A 12,145-nucleotide genomic window follows, 5' to 3' on the forward strand; every position below is an offset into this window, starting at 1 on the left:
AAATAAAAATTAAATTAATTAAAAATTATTTTTTTAAAAAAATTAAAAAAATTTAGTTGCAAGGAACTTATTATTTTTTCTCCAAATACATACTAACCTTGATGTCTTTGCCAAAAACTTTGGAATGGAAACAAATCCAGTTTTCTGATATAAAGAGTTTTCCTTGGTATAGTATTTCCTTCTGCAGAGCACAAGTAAAACCTGAAACAGTATATAAAAAATAATATGTGATATTTTCTTCAGCAAGGGGAGAATGTATTTGGTGGGTGGAGGTGCAAAGGGAATGCATAGTTTATTATCTGACTTCACATAATACTTGCTAAAACGGTAATTCTTTAGTGAAATAAAATTGCTGATACTGGTAAGAAGCAAAATTTTGTTTTAGAAATTGCAATAACTTCCAAACTGAAAAATAAAAACTGAAGGGTAATACTCCCATTTAAAGGCTGATTTCCAAAAATTTCCCAAAGTGTCTATTAGTCTTCATGCAACCTATCTTTCACCTGACATAGCATATTTTTCCTTTCAAAACATTTCTCACTGAAGTAACAGCACTTTTACATACCTTCCTTTTAGGAACCATAGGAAATATCTAGAATTATAACTAAATTTTTTGTGCCTCAGTCAAGTAGCATGAAATTGTTTCTCAATTCATTTGACTGCTCCTGGGGATGTAGCTTTGGAGAATGGTAAAAGTTCACCAGGAAGGAGCTTATTTGAGTTATAACGAAGGAGAAGAAGTAAGTCATCTTATAGTTTCTCCTTTTAACAAATACAATTTTTAAGCAGTTTTTCCTTACTATGCAATTGAATAACTGCATATACTGTCAGTACCATCTAGATTTTGGTCCCCTGGGTATCTTGATGAACCATAGCACATTTTTACTAGGAAAGAAACGAATGAAATATTTGAAACTTTTAAATGATGTATTAGTTAGTACCATAGTAATGAATAATTTATACTTCTAAATTGCTAAATAGTTCATAAAATCCATTCTTTAGAACAGTCCTTTCCCTTTGTTTCCTAATTTCTCAGAGATGATAATGTATGAGGTAAGTAGTTAAAGCATTATTGTCTTTATTTCATTAGATTAATCAGTACTTTATCTATTTTATTTATTTTTTCAAAGTACCAGCTTCTAGTCTTATTTATTAATTCAATAGTTCTTTCACTTTCAACTTTATTAATTTCTCCTTTAATTTTTAGGATTTCTAATTTACTTTTTATCTGGGGATTTTTAATTTGTTCTCTTTCTAGTTTTTTAATTTGCATGCCCAATTCATTACCCTCTGCCCTCTCTAGTTTGTTAATATGTGAACTCAAGGATATAAATTTCCTCCTCAGTACTCTTTTGGCTGCATCCCATAGATTTTGATAGGATGTCTCATTATTGTAATCCTCTTCTATGAAATTATTGTTTCCATGATTTGTTCTTTAACCAATTTTGGAGAATCATATTATTTAATTTCCAGTTAATTTTTGATTTGCCTCTCTATGTACCCTTACTAATTATTATTTTTATTGCATTATGATCTGAAAAGGTTGCATTTATTATTTCTGCTTTTTTTGCATTTGCATGCCATGTTTTTATGCCCTAGTACATGGTCAGTCTTTGAGAATGTACCATGTGTTGCTGAAAAGAAGGTGTATTCCTTTTTGTCCCTATTTATTTTTCTCCACATATCTACTAACTCTAATTTTTCTAAGATTTCATTCACATCTCTTACCTCTTTCTTATTTATTCTTTGGTTTGGTTTATCTAGATATGATAGATGAAGGTTCAGGTCTCTCATTAGTATAGTTTTACTATCTATTTCCTCCTTAAGCTTCAATAGTTTGTCCTTTAAAAATCTGAATGCTATACCATTTGTTGCATACATGTTGAATACTGATATTTCTTCATTGTCTATACTGCCTTTTATCAGGATGTAATTACCTTCCCTATCTCTTTTAATCAAATCTATTTTTACTTTGGCTTTGTCAGATTTCATGATTAAGACTCCTACCTTCTTTTTCTCAGTTGATGCCCACTAGATTTTGCTCTAGACTTTTACCTTTGCCCTGTGTGTGTATGTCTACCTGCCTCGTGCGTGTTTCTTATAGACAACATATGGTAGAATTTTGGTTTCTAATCCACTCTGTTACTTGCTTCTGTTTTATGTGTGATTTCATCCCATTCACATTCAGAGTTATGATTACCACTTGTGTATTTCCCCATCATTTTGATTTCTTTTCCTAGTCCTGCCATTTCTTCTTTCTTTTTACACCAGTGTTTTGCTTTTAATTGGTCCCCAATTCCAACCCTTATTATACTTCCCCTTCCTCCCCCTCCCTTCTTATTCCCCTCTTATTTCTCTTTAAGGTCTATTAAGTTCCCTCTCCTCTCTATTTCCCTCCATTTTTGTACCCCCCATCCCCTTGGTTTTACCCTCTCAGCATCCCTGTAGGGTAAGATAGAATTTGATACCCCAATGGATTTGACTTCTTCCCTCTTTGCCTCGTTTTCAAGCTGGTCAATTCTGGCTTTCAAGACAGTTTCTTGTTTTAGTTTTCAGATGACTTATTTTGCTTTTTAAGTTCTTTTCCTAATTGTTATCGGCCTCTCTTAATTGTTTTTTTAATTGTGTTTTGAGTTCTTCCAAAGCCTGTTGTAATTTGTATTGCGGTATCTTAGGTGGCATTCCTTCCCTGACCTCTGTCATGACAGGAGTAATCGACTCGATCATATCCACATCATTTTGATGTTTTGCAAACACCCCTTGTCATATATCTGTTGGTATGTCATACATAGATGTAACTACTTGAATCTTTTTGGGTTCTTCTTCTAGTTGTTCTAAGTATAAGAATGGGTAGTGTTTCAGTGAATTCTTGGGTAAATGCAAATAAATTTTCCCAGATTTTTCACATTGTAATGTCGCTTGAATCTTACACAAAATATCTCATCCTAAAAGGTTGTCTGGGCATGATGGAATTACCAAGAAGATTTAAAAATGGAGATTTTGAACCCTAGACTTCAATCCCCAGAAGTCCTTGGTATTTCCCAGAATTCTCTATAATATCACCTGAGTCCCCAGGTTGGTGAAATCACAATTGGTATTTAATTGGCAGTCATGCCTCCCTCTCGCTCTTCCATTCCATTGCAATGATGTAGTAAGTTAGCTAAGTGCGAGGATTCTGAATTGGCTAATCAGCCATGGGCACGTAGTTATTATTGTGTATTTTCTTTATTCTTTGATTTCTAATAATCCTTAATAAACCTCATAAAATATAATTTTATTAGTAGAGATATAAATTTACTTTTTACAAAGGTATGATCTATGGAGAGAAGACCCATTTTAACCATAATGCTTTTGAACTCGGGGACCTGTTGTATTTATCCTGTTGCTCCAGCTACAGAAACTATACCCCTTATGTTGGTATCCCCTGGACATGTCTTTAGGTGAGATTTTGAAGCACCAGTATCTAAGAGAGCCTTGTAGTTTTTCTTTCATACCTTAATCCATACATATGGTTCTGGCTTTGTAGCTAAGGTGTTTATAGTTGCTAAGTTATTGTCCATTCCTTTGCTACCCACTGCCAGGTGCATATGTGGCTCAGTTAAATCTTTTTGATTTGATTCATTTCCTATGAAGTCTTCATTTGAGATTATTGGTACTATATCCTCTGCTACATTGGAACATGAATCTAAATCATAGCTGTTATTCATCTCACATAAGTTTATTTGGCTAAATTCCCCTCTGCCACTTAGAATGTTGGCTTCAAGACTATCTTTTGAATCCCTGGTTCAGTTACTAAGACTTCCATTCCACCCCCCTTTTCAAATTTAACTGTCAAGTCACCTCCATTACTTTGAATAGGATAATTATTTTCAAATGTAATTTCAGCTCCATTTTCAGTTAATTTTGTCTTATCTAAATCACTCATTGCTAGATGGAAGGTGTCAGCTTCTGGATTCAAATTAGATGTTTTTTCTAAGGTACCTTTCCCATTTGGCTATTGGAAGAATTAACTGAGTTTGGTGGGATTTCATGCAAATCTTTAGCAACAGTAACCTTTAGGGAATTGAAATTATGTGTCTCTGTATCTGTCACTAACTCTTGCTTGAGCTCTTGTGACTTTTTCTTTCTTTTTCTTTTGCACAATTCAATCCCATTGCCAAATCTACATTGAAAAAAGTTCTCTAACAATGATTTAATTTCCTTTACGCTTTTTTCCTGTGTGGTTACTGTGCAGTTTTTCTCTAAAAATTTCTCTGATTTAACTGTTATAAGGGGAATCACAAACCTAAAGATCTTCTTTAATTGGGTCAGAGTCTGAAGGGCTGCCATAACAAGGGTGTATACTTGAACTAAAACCTGCCAGAGTATAGGGTCTGTTTGAAAAGGCAACTGTAATATAAACATTGTTGTGTTGGCAATGTAATCAATAGAGTTAAAGATCATATGGGTCATTTTACTGTACAGTATGTTGTAGACCCAGAAACAAGCAATGGCTGCCATGACCACAAATCCACAGATAATCTGCTTAAACATGTCTTCTACTTCTCTGTCTTTCTAAGGATTGTGGGGTTCAGTCTATCTTAAAGGTGCCAGTTGTAATAGAAGAGATTATAATAGAGGGATACTTCCTGAGGGTGCCTATTGTAATAAAGAGATACTTGAGGGTGTCTATTGATTCTTCTTGATGATCAAGGTTTTTCCTACCCTCTACCCTTCACCTCCCGGTTTCCTCCCTCTCCCTCCCCCTTCTTCTTCAAGTCACTCAGTGTGAATTATGAGATTTAGAGCAGATACTCTTTCCTTTTGATTTCTCAAGTAAAGGTTTTTTTTTTTTTGAGGAAGACAGGAAAGGATGAAGGATAAGGCAAAAGGGATGGGGTTTTCCTAGTCTATACAAAGAGCCTTGGTTTTGAGGATTTTGGGGAAAATGGCAGTTCTGTCACAAATGTGACACAAAGTCTGTCAGGGAGTTATGAGGACAAATATTTTTCTTCTTTCTTCTTTTAACCAGCCAGGTAAATATCAGTCAGTAAGCAAAAACTTCAGGGTCTTCACCATCAGCCACAAGCAGCTAAAACTTAGTTCATAAGTCAGAAACCCCAGCTTCTTCTCCACCACTCTGTCAGAAGCCAAAGAGGGGTCTCTCCACCTAGGTCAGAAGTAAGTTCATCGCAGTTCAGCTACTGGCTTGGCTCCAACTGTCTTTTCCTGGGAACATTCCAAATGGAATGTTACCTTTTGATTGACAGATGATGTCCTTTGCCTGCATATATATTCTCTTCCACACTATGTCCAATTTGCTGGAATTTCTGCATTTTTGCTTGGTGTTCCTTGATCCTCCTCTGTTCCATTTGCTTTTTGTTCATTACCTGGATAGAAGCTGTCAATTGTAATTTCTTTTCTCTTTTTCTGTTGTTTACTCACATTTTTTCCTTCTTACTCTCCTGTCCTTGGCTATAATCTTGCTTCTTTGTTTATTTACTGGATCTGTGGGTTTGGGTTATTCTGTCCTGAAGGGGCTTCTTCTTTGCTCTGCTGATTAATTAGATTAGGCTGATGGTATTAATGACCCCTGGGGTCAGATCTTCCCCAGTTGGCAGCAGGTGTAGGTGAAAGTGTAGAGGCTGAAGGGGGCTGGGCTTCCCACCCTGTTATCAAGGTATTCTGTAGTGGCTGCAACCTTCACCTTTGGAGCTTAAACAGCAAGGCTCTCAGAGGAGTCAGTGGGGGAGGAGTGTTGGAGACTGAGCTTCCCTGCCTCCTGAAGGCTTCTTAACTGCACTATTGATAAGATTAAGCCAGGGTGGGATTGATCTGTGGATATGGTTGTGCTTTGAGGCCAAAACCTTGAAAAGAGGGGGAGGCAAGGTGGAGTTTTTGGCTGCAACCAGGCTGCCTTCTCTGGGATTTTCCTCCAACTGCCTCCCTGCCACCTGTGGTCAGCACCCTGAACCTGGCACAGTTGTGCCAGCAAGGCACTCCAGACTAGAGTCTTTGCCTGCCCAGAGATTCCAGCGACCACTGGAGACTCAGTGCAATAGGTGGGGGAGAGGTCCTTGAACCTTCCTTCTTTCTTTTCCTTAAATATGAGAGTTTAAGAATTCAGGCTTTTTTTTTTTGGGCATACTTTTTAAGTTGAATCTAACTGGAGGGTTCCCCAGCTCTGTCCTGTTGTTAGATTTGTTTTTCTGTCTCCTTGAAGCACTTTGTTTTTGTTTGGTGTGGAAGGGTTTTCAGAGAGGTCTGGACTTTTGCTGCATCTAAGTGGCCATCTTGACTCTTCCTCTGATTTTTCTATTGTCTTTATTTCAGAAGAAAATAAGGCTTAGAGAAAGTTAAATGACCTGCCCAAGGTCAGATAGTGACAATGTAATCACACTGGGGTGTCTCAAATTTATCCATTTCAATGTACTCATTCCCTTATGGTTAACCATTGGTACCATAATGGATTCTTGGTCCTAGGACAGTTTAATTTCAGGAATTTCAATTCGAGGTAGGTGAGATATTTGAATTTGACCCTATCACCAACTTTCATAATTTTTCTACTTAATTATCTTTTATGGATCAGTCAAGAGTTTTGGAAAGTCAATTGTTTCGTCACCACTGGCTTTGGAAGTCTATTGAATCTATTAATTTCTCCCAAATTAATTTTCCAAGAGAACTAAAACACTAGAGTTGAAAAGAAAATAAAACAGAATAATACTTACTTTGTCTCAATGGTTCTCCACTTGGGACTTGCAGAAATAACTTGTGGAAGTGCATATTTGCCTTATACTACAACAAAACAAAACAATATTGATTATTCCCATCAATTACTGAACATTTTTCCTTTTTTGATAGCCATAGTTTATACTGCCATGCAAACTTACTCTCTTTCCTCACAGTTCTGCACATTTTAGAAGAGTATTTGATGAAACAATTAGATGGCTTGGTAGGTCTAGGGTTCCAATTTGATCTCAGATATGTCCTAGTTGTGTGACCCTGGGGAATTCACTTAACCCAAATTGCCTAGCCCTTACTATTTATCTTGGAACCAATATTTAGAACTGATTCTAAAATGGGAGGTAAGGGTTTTATTTTTTAAGAGTATTTATTATAGTCCTTTAGAAAAACAAGTGAATCACTTAGAATTTCCCCTCCTAGCTACCTAAAGTAACAGTGAGATCAACAAGTGAATTGCAAGTGTGACAGAAATTGAATCCTGGAACATCCTCTTTGATCATATTAGTGGTTATGTGAGCTCCTGCTTCACCTCCAGGTCTCTGATAGAAAATTTTGAATAGGAAATGATAAGAAATTTCTGAAGCATAAAAAAGGACTTAATTTCCTAGGTTTTATTTTCTATGTCCATTAAAATAAGTAAACACTTGCTTTATAAGATTTTTGAAAGGATAAAAATGAATATAAATGGCTATTCTTCTTGCTTCTATGGTGCATACAATATATCTTCTGCTGCAGTCTATTTCTTTGATGTTTTCTATTTTATTTCATCTAAAAAAATCATACTACACAAAGTTTTAAAAGATAGTCAGAGTCTGAATCTTCAAGTTCGCTGTTTTAAAAAATCATTCTCATTCTATTTCTTACAGCCCCAAATCTGGTTATTTTACTGTTTGTTAAACAGACATAGAAGAATGAGAAAAAAAAAGAGGATGGAAGAGGATGAAGAACAAGAACTTGTAGAATTACCTGACTTGTAGAGTATGACTTTTTTCTTTCAGCTTTGGAGTCATTTTTGTTGTCTGTTTTAGATTCACTCCTACTGTCACTCACTAAGGAGAGACCATCACTACTGGTTTTTGACCTGGAGAGACAAAATCCTAGGATTTCATAAAGCCAGTCTTTTGTTGATATCACTCCATTGTCCTTCCTTTAATCATAACTGATTATTTTAGCATCCTACAATATAGCAATTTAATTTTTCACTTTTAGGCCTTTGAAATCAATAAGGTACTATTTGACATTCATCTAAAACCTTTCTTTTGGCCTTCAAAGGATTTCTCCATCTTTCCATCCTCCATCCCAAGAAATCTAATCTTAGAAGAAAGCACTTCTTAGTTGCAGAAATGTTAAAATAAAAAAGAAGTAGCAATTTGCTTATTTCGAACTTTATCAAATATGGCTACTATAGAGATCTATCTACCAATATATTTTCAACATGAGCATAAACATATTCATTTAATGATTCACTTCAATGGCATTTCCTGAGTCCTTTGTAAAAAAGTATTTTGCTAGGCAGTACCTGCCTTTAGAAAGCTTACATTCACTCGAAGAGATAAAATTACATATACAAAAATGTAAAACACAATGTCAAGCAATATATGCACCAAAACGAGTGTCATAGAAAATGAATACTCCAAAAGTTAATAGAATAAGAAGAATACATGGTTGAATTATATGAAGGAGGCTTTGGTGGGACACAGTTTACTGGGGCTTGGATGGAGTAAGAGTTTGGATGGCAATTCAGGTGGGTAAAGAGGGTTCACCATGTTTGTGATTTAATTTTTTTCTTTTTTCTTTTTATTATGTGACTTGCCAAGAACAGAATTTAGGCTATATTTTTTTCTCCAATGTATTAGGTCAAAATCACAAACTCTCTAATTAGTCAATGAACTAGAACCTTATTAACTCATGTCATTTTCATTAATCTCCCAAATTAAATTTGATATTCAAAGTACAAATTATTTAATCTATTTATTGAACTTCCTTGTGTTTCTTACTAGTCAACATTTTTAGACTAGTGTGAGTTATTAAATGTTTTATGCTTGTGTAACATTTCTTTAAGCCAAAGGGAGAGAGAGCTCTGTGCTGCTGCATGCTGCTTAAGCTAAGGGAGATGAGACTTCCCTGCCTATTGTTTTAAGAGAATTGCCTAAGCTGGTGAAGACACACCTAGATGGGGAATGATATCACCCAGGAGAGGTCCTATTTTAGTAGTCTTTAGAATTGAAAGCCTGTAAGCTACAGAAACCAAGATGGGCCCACTCTCAAACATGTTTGATGTTTTGAAGTCTCCAGCTGTCCATTAAAGTCTCTCTCTTAAATTCAATTGAGGCACTCTGCCTCCAAAGTCTTTCTCTTTGACATATTTGTAACAAAATGAATTAAGTTTCTCACACAAATATGTAGCATGGTATTCTCGCAATTAATTAGAAGCCATGCCTCCTTCTTCTGGAAGTAACACATGGTTGATCCTCTGCAAAACTGCCATAGGCTTGGATGGAATCAAGGTTATATTTATTCTGTAGTCCTAAGCAAAAATCAGCCAGAAAAAGCTTGAATTCTGTAACTACATAGCATAAAAACAAATATTAGCACTTTAAAAAAGAATGATTTCCCCGGGTACCTCAGGTAATGAGCTTGAGAGATAATTCTTGATTGGATGAGAGAATGCTGAATACAAATACTTATATGAAGGACTTAATTTTGGGTCAGAATCAGAGAGAAACTGGAGATATATGTGAGAGACTTTTGAATGGCAGACTAGAGCCCTAGACATTGCAGATATGAATACGAGTGGGCTCCATCATATTCTATGACCTCCAGGACTTGAGACTGTAGAGACTATTGTGTCAGGACTTCTAGGTGAGATCATTCATTCTCCAAGTGTATCTGTAGTCATGAAATGAATTAAGTCCCTTGGAAAAGGTAGATCAGGTCATGCTCAGCTGAGCACTATGGATACAAAGAAAGAAAAGAACATGGCCTTTGCCCTTAAGGAATTTCTATTCTAATGGAAGAGATAATATGCAAATAACTATATGAAAGATATACAAATGGAAAATAAGTGCAATATGGAAGATACTCAGTCTCCAAGCAAGGGCACTGACACTAGGGGGAATCAAGAATGGCCTTTTGCAAAAGGCAGAATTCAAGCATTAATGGAAAGGCAGAAGTGAGGGGAAAGAGCACTCTAGTCCTAGGGAGCAATTAGTACAGTGACATGAAACTGAGAGATGGAATATTATGTGAGAAGAACAGCAAGAAGCCAGTTTCACTGGATTATAGCATACACAAAGGAGAAGAATGTAAAAGTAGGAAGAAACCAGGTTATGAATAGCATTAAATGCCAAATAGAAGATTTTATATTTGATCATGGAAGTAATAGGGAGCCACTGGAGTCTGCTAAATGGATAGAGGATGTGGTCAAACCTGAGTTGTAGGAAAAGTGTAGAAACTAAGTGGAAGATTGATTGGAATGGAGAGAGATTTGAAGGAAGGAGACAAATCATTATGAGATGATGAGAGACTGAAGCAAGATGGTAGCTGTGTGAGGGGAGAGAAAGCAATATATAATGCAAATGAGAAATTAATGATGATTAGAGGTTGTGAGCTTGAAGATGGTTTTGCTTTCAACAGTAACAGAGAAATTTATAAGAGAGAAGGGACTGGGAAAAAGATAATAGGTTCTGTTTTGGACATGTTGAGTATGAGATGGCTATAGGGTTAGCTAACAACATCCAGTTTCATATATATATATATATATATTTATAACCCTTACCTTCCACCTTAGAATCAATACTATGTATTGGTTCTAAGGCAGAAGAGTGGTAAGGACTAGACAATGGGAGTTAAGTGACTTGCCCAGGGTCACACTGCTGGGAAGTGTCTGAGGTCAAATTTGAATCTAGGACCTCCTGTCTCTAGACCTGGCTCTGAATTCACTGAGGTACCCAGTTGTCCCCCCAGTTTTAGATATTTGAGAGAACTGGGGATACCAGGCTAGAGCTCAGGAAAGAGTTTAGGGCTGGATATATAGATCTCAAAATCCTTCTATTGAGTTGATAATTAAATCCAATGGAGCTAATGAAATCATCAAATGAGATAATACAGTGTGAAAAGAAAAGAGGATCCAGGAGAGAGAGTCTTGGAGGATGCCCATAGTTATGTCATGACCAGGATGAAGACTGATCAAAGATTGAGAAGGGGCAGGAAGGTGGGTAGGAGGGGAAGCAGAAGAGAGCAAACACCTTAGAAAGGAGAGAGTATTCAGGAGGAGAGAATGATTAATAGTGTTTAAGAGAGGTCAAGAAGGATAGCAATTGAAAAAAAGTCATTAGATTTGAAAATAAAGAGAACTTTGGGTAGAAAACTTTTAGTTGAATAACTGACTTGGAAGCTATTTATAGAAGGCAAAGAAGAGAATGAGAAGTGAGGATGTAAAAACACTTTGTGTAGATGGCTTTCTCAAGGAGATTGGCCCAGAAAGAAAGATAGCCAGTGAGGACAATAGGATCAAATGAAAGTTTCTGTAAGGATGAGGGAAATGTGATTGTAGGTGGTAGGGGCACAAACTGTATATAGGAAGAGATTGAAAATAAGAGGCAAAAGATGTTATTCAGGTCCCTCTGTCAATAAGCATTTAATATGCTCTTAACATGTACCAGGAATTGTGCATTATACTGTAAATAAAAATATGATGGAAAAGAAAGACAGTCTCTCTCCTAAAGAATCTTACATTCTGGTTGAGGAAGACAACACAAAAAAGATGAAAAGCAAAGGGTAGAGATAGTAAGCACATAAGGTATGATGAAAGAGTCTAGATTGTAGCTTAATGAGAAATTGAAAGATGGCTGAGCTGGGCATCTTCACTAAATGGAGGCTCTGGGAGGAACTACTTAGGTCAGGTGGTACTTGCAAAGACTGAAGTAATTTGATGGATCTCAAAAATAAAAGAATCAAGAAGGAAAGCCTTATTTCTTCATTCTTAAAAATATATACATCTACATTAGAGGCTACAGCAAAGCTTCATAGTTTTATTTTTATTTTATTTTAATTAATTAATTTTTTAAAAACCCTTACCTCCTGTCTTAGAATCAATACTGGGTATTGGTTCTTTTTTTTTTAAACCTTTACTTTCTGTTTTAGAATCAATATTGTGTATTGGTTCCAAGGCAGAAGAGTGGTAAAGGCTAGGCAATGGGAGTTAAGTGACTTGCCTAGGGTCACACAGCTGGGAAGTGTCTGAGGTAAAATTTGAACCCAGGTCCTCCCATCTCTGGGCCTGACTCTCACTCCACTGAGCCACCCAGCAGCCCCCAAAGCTTCATAGTTTTAGAGATTATTATTATATTAGAAGTTATTGTGTCCAAATGCCTCATTTTACAAAAAAGGAAATAGGGACTCAAGTGACTTGTCCTTGTTC

At 36.1% G+C, this 12,145-nt stretch overlaps 1 protein-coding gene across 8 annotated transcripts in view; it reads right to left on the reverse strand.

The window, feature by feature from the left end:
* GRAMD2B (GRAM domain containing 2B) overlaps window positions 1-12,145 on the reverse strand; it is an 83,711-nt gene that overhangs the window by 24,223 nt on the left and 47,343 nt on the right. For all 8 annotated transcript variants that reach the window (XR_008917903.1, XM_056824696.1, XM_056824695.1 and 5 more), the window contains exons 3-5: window positions 7,690-7,804; window positions 6,708-6,774; window positions 98-201 (exon numbers count right to left, since the gene is read on the reverse strand). Coding sequence is in view for 7 of the 8 variants with exons in the window: in XM_056824696.1 (XP_056680674.1) it covers window positions 98-201; window positions 6,708-6,774; window positions 7,690-7,804 (286 nt within the window). In the remaining variant the exon portion in view is untranslated. The remainder of the gene's footprint in view (window positions 1-97; window positions 202-6,707; window positions 6,775-7,689; window positions 7,805-12,145) is intronic.

Source organism: Monodelphis domestica, chromosome 3 (genome assembly GCF_027887165.1).
Source record: "Monodelphis domestica isolate mMonDom1 chromosome 3, mMonDom1.pri, whole genome shotgun sequence".
NCBI classification, from domain to species: Eukaryota; Metazoa; Chordata; class Mammalia; order Didelphimorphia; family Didelphidae; genus Monodelphis; species Monodelphis domestica.